This window comes from Lolium rigidum, chromosome 7 (genome assembly GCF_022539505.1).
Source record: "Lolium rigidum isolate FL_2022 chromosome 7, APGP_CSIRO_Lrig_0.1, whole genome shotgun sequence".
In the NCBI taxonomy this organism is placed as follows: domain Eukaryota; kingdom Viridiplantae; phylum Streptophyta; class Magnoliopsida; order Poales; family Poaceae; genus Lolium; species Lolium rigidum.
This window is the reverse complement of record NC_061514.1, coordinates 187,431,743-187,439,041: the sequence shown is the minus strand read 5'-3', so window position 1 is coordinate 187,439,041 and position 7,299 is coordinate 187,431,743. Positions and strand designations below refer to the sequence as shown.

The 7,299-nt window shown below is 49.6% G+C and overlaps 1 protein-coding gene and 1 long non-coding RNA gene across 2 annotated transcripts; both read left to right on the top strand.

Moving 5' to 3' along the window:
• Positions 1 to 951: 951 nt before the first annotated feature.
• On the top strand, positions 952 to 4,803 carry LOC124674785 (leucine-rich repeat receptor-like serine/threonine-protein kinase BAM1). The gene is made up of 2 exons (XM_047210841.1): positions 952 to 3,633; positions 3,954 to 4,803. Exons 1-2 carry the CDS (start codon positions 1,044 to 1,046, stop codon positions 4,436 to 4,438), a joined length of 3,075 nt encoding a protein of 1,024 aa, XP_047066797.1. The 5' UTR covers positions 952 to 1,043; the 3' UTR covers positions 4,439 to 4,803.
• Positions 4,804 to 5,072: 269 nt separating this feature from the next.
• Positions 5,073 to 7,299, top strand: LOC124678680. The gene is made up of 3 exons (XR_006994572.1): positions 5,073 to 5,124; positions 5,247 to 6,597; positions 6,715 to 7,299. It is a non-coding gene; the product is annotated as an uncharacterized LOC124678680 (long non-coding RNA).

Below are 7,299 nucleotides of genomic sequence, written 5' to 3'. Positions count from 1 at the left end.
GTCCCGGGACGCTGCCCTAGATGCGGAGCACGTCGAAGTCGGTGGTCGCTGCCCCAGCCGCCACCGCCACCTCCGGCCACCGCCTCCAACAACCCCCCGGGCACTTTGGCGCCGGTGCCCGCCGCCACCGTGGCCAGCGCCGACAACAGCGGCGGAGGGAGAGAATGCAGAGGGAGGGGCGGCGGAAGGAGAGGGATCGCCCCCCGGCAGCGCCCTGGGGAGCGCCACAGGAGGAGTTAGGGTTTGCTCCTACAATTTTTACTTAGTTATTTCATTTAGTTTAGTTTCTACTTGTTTTATTATTACTTGTGTTATTTACTTACGCGAGAAGAGAACACTCTTCCATCCAGTTCTCCGACAGTTCGATATAAACCCTCGAGTCACCCTTGTGGGAAAGATACTCCCTTGATACAACACTCTGCACTTGGAGTCCCAACGTATCAAAATTCTTTTTAGCGTTGTTATTTACCGCTATCAATCACGCTGACCCGTGGCAGGCGACGGTGTGGTCCGCTAGGGACCACGACGAGAACTTCGCCAACCTCGCCGGTCCATCTAAGCTGCCGACCCCAAAGGAGGAGGACGACTGGTCCTTCGACTTCTCCGACGACGACGCAGACAACCTCGACTTCAACGCCTTCGACGCACGCCGCAAGTTCTTTTTTAGTTTTTAGTCCAAATTCAAGTCACTTTTGTATAAAACTAGTCAATATTCGTATGAATTTTATTTTTTAAAATGTTTTTACATTTGAATTTTTTTAGAAGCTGTTGTATTAGGAGTATCAATGTGGGAACAACATCTCAAAATAGAGAATGCAGTACCGGTACCTTTCGTGCGGCAGTGCTAGCTCGTATTTGGGAGGCGGCCGTGGAGATGCGCTCTTATCCTAGGAACAGCAAGTAGGGAGAAAATCCAAGAAGGAATCACGTGTTTTCTTGCTAGGTGACACTATGTTGGTTCACCCACGAGCTAGCTCTGCGCTTCTCTGACAGTCACTCTCTTCCTCTTGACTATTGTCTCCACTCCCCGAGGCACGCCCCCAATGCGCCTCCACCACCTCCCCCTCCTCCTCCTCCTCGCCGCGCTCGCCGCCAGGGATGCGGCCGGCGGCGACGCCGACGCGTTGCTTGCGGCGAAGGCCGCGCTCGAGGACCCCACCGGCTCGCTCGCGTCCTGGTCGACCAACGCCACTGCCGGCCCGTGCGCGTGGTCCGGCGTGTCCTGCGACGCGCGCTCCGGCGCGGTCGTCGGCGTCGACCTCTCCGGGCGCAATCTCTCCGGCGCCGTCCCGAGCGCCCTCGCCCGGCTCCCCTTACTCGCGCGCCTCGACCTTGCCGCCAACTCGCTCTCGGGGCCCATACCGCCGTCGCTATCCCGGCTCCGCCTCCTCGCCCACCTCAACCTCTCCAGCAACGGCCTCAACGGCTCCTTCCCACCGCCGCTCGCGCGGCTCCCTGCGCTCCAGGTTCTTGATTTGTACAACAATAATTTCACCGGCCCGCTCCCGCTCGAGGTGGTCGGGATGGCGCAGCTCAGGCACCTCCACCTCGGCGGCAACTTCTTCTCCGGGGAGATTCCACCGGAGTACGGCCGGTGGGGGAGGCTGCAGTATCTCGCCGTCTCCGGCAACGAGCTGTCCGGCAAGATACCTCCGGAATTGGGCAACCTGACCAGCCTCAGGGAGCTCTACATTGGCTACTACAACAACTACTCCGGCGGGATACCGGCCGAGCTCGGGAACATGACGGAGCTTGTCCGGCTCGACGCGGCGAACTGCGGTCTCTCCGGCGAGATCCCGCCGGAGCTCGGGAATCTCGCCAACCTGGACACGCTGTTTCTGCAGGTGAACGGGCTCACCGGTCGCATCCCGCCGGAGCTGGGCCGGCTCGGGAGCCTCAGCTCACTCGACCTGTCCAACAACATGCTCTCCGGCGTGATTCCGGCGAGCTTTGCGGACCTCAAAAATCTCACCCTGTTCAACCTCTTCCGGAACAGGCTCAGAGGTGACATCCCCGAGTTCGTCGGCGACCTGCCCAGCCTCGAGGTGCTCCAGCTGTGGGAGAACAACTTCACCGGCGGTATCCCGCGCCGCCTTGGCCGTAACGGCCGCTTCCAGATGCTCGACCTCTCGTCCAACAGGCTCACAGGCACCCTCCCGCTGGAGCTGTGCGCCGGAGGCAAGCTGCAGACGCTCATCGCGCTCGGAAACTCCCTCTTCGGTGCAATTCCGGATTCTCTCGGAAAATGCCGGTCGCTCACGCGCGTCCGCCTCGGCGAGAACTTCTTGAATGGTTCAATCCCGGAAGGTCTCTTCGATCTGCCGAATCTGTCTCAGGTGGAGCTCCAGGACAACCTCCTGTCCGGCGGCTTCCCGGATGTTGTGGGCACCGGCGCACCCAATCTTGGGGGGATTAGCCTCTCCAACAACCAGCTCACTGGCGCATTGCCGGCGTCCATTGGGAGCTTCTCTGGGTTGCAGAGGCTGCTTCTTGATCAGAATGTGTTCACCGGGGCCATACCGCCGGAGATTGGCCGGCTGCAGCAGCTGTCCAAGGCTGATCTTAGCGGCAATTCGTTCGATGGCAGCCTGCCGCCGGAGATTGGAAAATGTCGGTTGCTCACTTACCTTGATGTCAGCCGGAACAACCTGTCAGGGGATATCCCACCGGCTATCTCCGGCATGGGGATACTGAACTATCTGAACCTATCCCGAAACCAGCTTTATGGAGAGATACCAGCAACCATTGCTGCAATGCAGAGCCTCACGGCCGTGGACTTCTCATACAACAACCTGTCTGGGCTTGTGCCAGCAACCGGGCAGTTCAGCTACTTCAATGCCACGTCCTTCGCTGGCAATCCAGGCTTATGCGGGCCTTACCTTGCGCCATGCCGCCATGGTGGTGCTGATACAGGCCATGGCACACACACTAATGGTGGGCTGTCCAGTAGCCTCAAGCTGATCATCGTCCTCGTCTTGCTTGCCTTCTCCATCGCATTTGCTGCCATGGCAATCTTGAAGGCCCGGTCACTGAAGAAAGCCAGCGATGCGCGTGCTTGGAAGCTCACTGCTTTCCAGCGCCTTGAATTCACATGTGACGAGGTGATCGATAGTCTCAAGGAAGAGAACATCATTGGCAAAGGTGGAGCCGGCACTGTGTACAAGGGGACAATGCCAGATGGTGATCATGTTGCAGTGAAGAGACTTTCTGCGATGAGCCGTGGCTCGTCACATGACCATGGTTTCTCTGCGGAGATACAGACACTTGGGAGGATCCGGCACCGCTACATTGTGCGGCTACTTGGCTTCTGCTCGAACAACGAGACGAATCTTCTGGTGTATGAGTATATGCCTAATGGCAGCCTGGGGGAGCTACTCCATGGGAAGAAGGGTGGACACCTGCACTGGGATACTCGGTACAAGATAGCTGTTGAGGCTGCCAAGGGTCTATGCTATCTTCACCATGATTGCTCACCACCAATCCTGCACCGCGATGTCAAATCAAACAACATTCTCCTTGACTCCGATTTCGAAGCACATGTTGCTGATTTCGGGCTTGCCAAGTTTTTGCAGGACTCTGGCACATCAGAGTGTATGTCAGCCATTGCCGGTTCTTATGGCTATATTGCTCCAGGTGAAAGATCAATCCTCATTACAGTTTGTGCCTATAAGCTATGCATAGTACTGTCTGCAAATTATCCATGCTCATTTCATTACTGCTGTCAGGGGATGATTTTAGAATAGCCGTGATACTTTAGCACTATTCTTACACATGCTAGATTTTCTAGTCCGTTTAGCTCCTGGACATACTTATACATTGAATTCCACTGCACAAACGTCACTCTGTATTGAAACTTTGTTGTCTTGTTTTTTTACCTTACTTAATTAGTAGCTGATTTCCGCAATCCTTCTTAAAATACATTAATCTTACATAAATTGTCGCTGGATTTGCAGAGTATGCGTATACTCTCAAGGTTGATGAAAAGAGCGATGTATACAGCTTTGGTGTAGTTCTTCTTGAGCTGATAACCGGAAAGAAGCCAGTAGGGGAGTTTGGCGATGGTGTCGACATTGTTCACTGGATCAAGATGATGACCGACTCAAACAAGGAGGAGGTTATCAAGATCATGGACCCCAGGCTCTCAACTGTGCCGGTGCATGAGGTAATGCATGTCTTCTATGTTGCGTTGCTCTGTGTTGAGGAGCAGAGCGTGCAGAGACCAACAATGCGGGAGGTGGTGCAAATCCTCAGTGAGCTTCCCAAGCTGACTTCGAAGCATGGAGAGGAGCTTCCTAGTAGTGGTGAAGGTGACGACTCTGGTCCGGTGCAAGGACTTTCTGAAAATGTGGAGGCAGCGGCCAATGAAGCCAACGAGCAGCACCATCAGCAGCAGCCTTGCTCGCAGTCTTCGTCGCCTTCGAAACTCATCAGCATCTGAAGAATTTTCAAGCTGAATTCTTGCCATTCCTTTTCTTTTGTTTCTTTTGTGAAATTTGGAAATTTAAATCTTGTAACTGTAGGATTGGTATGCAGTTCTCTGCATTTAGAGCATGGAGCGTAGACTTTCTGGTTGTGCTATGATATCTTAGATATTTGTGCTGTAAATATCAAGCTTCGCAATCTCTAGTTACATGTTACAATCAAGAGACTGGTCAGGGAGTTAAGAGTTTAGTTGTACTGGAGCTATCCAGCTTTCTTCTCCAATGTGGACACCAAAATTTCAAGTGCCTTCTCCATCCTGTGTGGCATCATAATCTTGACTCTTGAAATCAGGATTTTTTTAAAGGTGTTCAGTGTTCTGTACCTTGTGTGTGCTCTGTTAAAGTCACCAGGTGTCTAATTCAGACGTAGTACTACTAATGTAAATCCAGTCTTGAGGCAAAGAAATGTACTTTTACATCTGGTGAGCAGTAGGTATCTATTTGGATGTGGTCAGTTCTGTTCAATTGCTATTGTTCTTAGAAAACATTCATGTTTGGTCAGTTAATGCAGACCCATTCCTTGCTCCGCAATGCATATGATGTTGCTACTAAACTATATGATCCGTATGCTGTCCTTAGGTGTTTGCCTGTCCTGGATAAGTTCACTGAAGATTTTCCTAGAGGTCCTGCTTGGAACGTGAAGGTAAGAGTATAATTCCAGCATGAATTCTACAAAAATTCTTTAGCTCTGAAAGCAGATTAAAATTTAGCTACATGTAAGCATGTGACTGTTGTTCAGTAACAAGAACAACCACCTTATTTCAGGTCGGGATCTGATCAGCAGAAGTAGTTGACTAGTAGGGGAGCATAGCTTTGAGTGAAGTGAAATCAAGAGAAGGATCGATCAAAAGGTAAGGTTGACTAAAGGCAATCTCTTTGCCTGTCCAACATTTCTGATTAGAAGTAAAACATATGTGGCCCATGACCTTCACACAGGTTACAAATTGCATCAGATCTGCCTGGTCACAGTCGGTAGGAAGCAACACCATGTGTTAGCCGTACTGGTCTCATCCATCATTCTCAATCATTCAGAATTCAGAATTGTATACAGACCAACTGGAAGGACGTCTTGCTAAGTGGGTTCTTTAGATCTGTAGCTGTACAATGATCAGTCTTTTTCGATCTGATGATAGTCGTGCTAGAAATCAAGCATACCAATGTTGCTGCAAATCTGACAAAAAACTCTAACATGAGTATTTTGCAATTACCATACATACAATCACCTACTACTCCAATGCTTGTACGGAGTGCTTCTTTCTTTCAAAAATAAACTGGAGCATCGGTAATTCACTAACGGATATATTTCTGATCAACATTAGTCGAATGCATGGATATTTCCCCCCCTAAGTATTCTGCTTCTTCTCTATTCTGTGAGTGCCAACATCCATATTATATGTATGTAAGTGCCTTGTCATTTGGAGCATGTTTTCGTCACATCTAATATTTCAGCAGCATTTCTTGATTAGCAGATGCTCATGTGCATAGAAGTTTGATTGCCAGCATAATCATCAGAGGAGAGTAGGTGGTGACAAAGACCAACCAGTACTTCTGAGTGAACATCACACATAATTCAGAAGCCTTTTGTGTCGTCAAAACTCTAGAGCTACCCTTGTTGGATCAAATATACGAGAGATCGCCCCAAATGATATGTTGCTAATTAAGTGTGTCTTGGACTGATTGTGGCGAATAGAAGGCTTTTCAATTGCAGCTTGTGTCTTTTGCTGTGGATTCCGAGCCACACTGTAGAGGTGAATTACTTCATTTTTTTATAGGACATGCTGCACACCCCAGAGGTCAAATGGCGAACATACCAGTAGTGTTATTTCTTTTTTCATTCACATAGGTTTGTTAGCCCTTAGTATTTTAGTAATAAGTTGAGGAGAGTGGACAAATGGAGCTTCCATTTTTATAAAAGGAACATATGTAGTGATTCTTTGCAGATGCATGCGAGGGAAGAAGTTCACACTAACGTCCGAAGAAATTAAGATTTTTTTTTGTCTTCGAAAGCTGAAAGGATGGAAAAAGGACCCTCTCATTTCAAGACCAGTAGAGGGATCACTGCCAGTTTCTCCAGCATGACATCTGCTTATGTATCAATACAACTCCCATGACTCCAGTAAGTTCAGCGAGACAAGAATATACACTTTATTTTGATCCGTAGTTCCTCTAAATTCCAGCTGTGATTTTTGTGAAAGCATGAACCCCAGCAAGTTTAATTCTTGACCCCTGGCAGGGACAGATCTAAATGGAAGCAATCCATTGATTGGCGACCCGCCACCAACCATGATTATTGCCTAGTTGCATGTGTTATGTGGATAAAAGGACCGGGAAAATACAGTTAACAGTATGAAGTACAAACAAGTAGAAATTGAAAAGGCAATGAACTCTGCACTTATTCAGGCCAAGCCATTTTTTTTTAATGTTGAAAATATCAAGGTCACCCTAACTGTTTTTTTTTCTGAAGCAGTAACAAACTCAGTTAGGTTTCTGCGAAGCTGTAATTCAGATTGCAGAGTATACGTGCCTGTGATCCGACTTGAACCTTGTGGTATGGCCATTGCAGGAACATGATCAAAAGGAAGTGAACACGGTAGAAACCTGGATCAGAACCCTCAGGATGTTAGGGTGATCTGAGACCTGAGGAATCCAATGCTGGACCGGAAGCGAAAGATGGACCACCTAAATGTTGAATTTGTAGAAATGCCTAGTGGGGAGCAATGCCAAGTGGGAGCAATCGAAAGCATGATTCATCGAACAGGGGACTGGGAGCATACGTACGGTTAATGCCTAGAGCGACCCAGGGAGCCTTCCGCTGCGC

What these genes read in the sequence shown, in the direction of transcription:
- LOC124674785 (XM_047210841.1), top strand. Translation starts at nt 1,044, where the DNA reads ATGCGCCTCCACCACCTCCCCCTCCTCCTCCTCCTCGCCGCGCTCGCC. An exon ending in TTATGGCTATATTGCTCCAG is followed by an intron (nt 3,634 to 3,953) that starts GTGAAAGATCAA and finishes CTGGATTTGCAG; the next exon opens with AGTATGCGTATACTCTCAAG.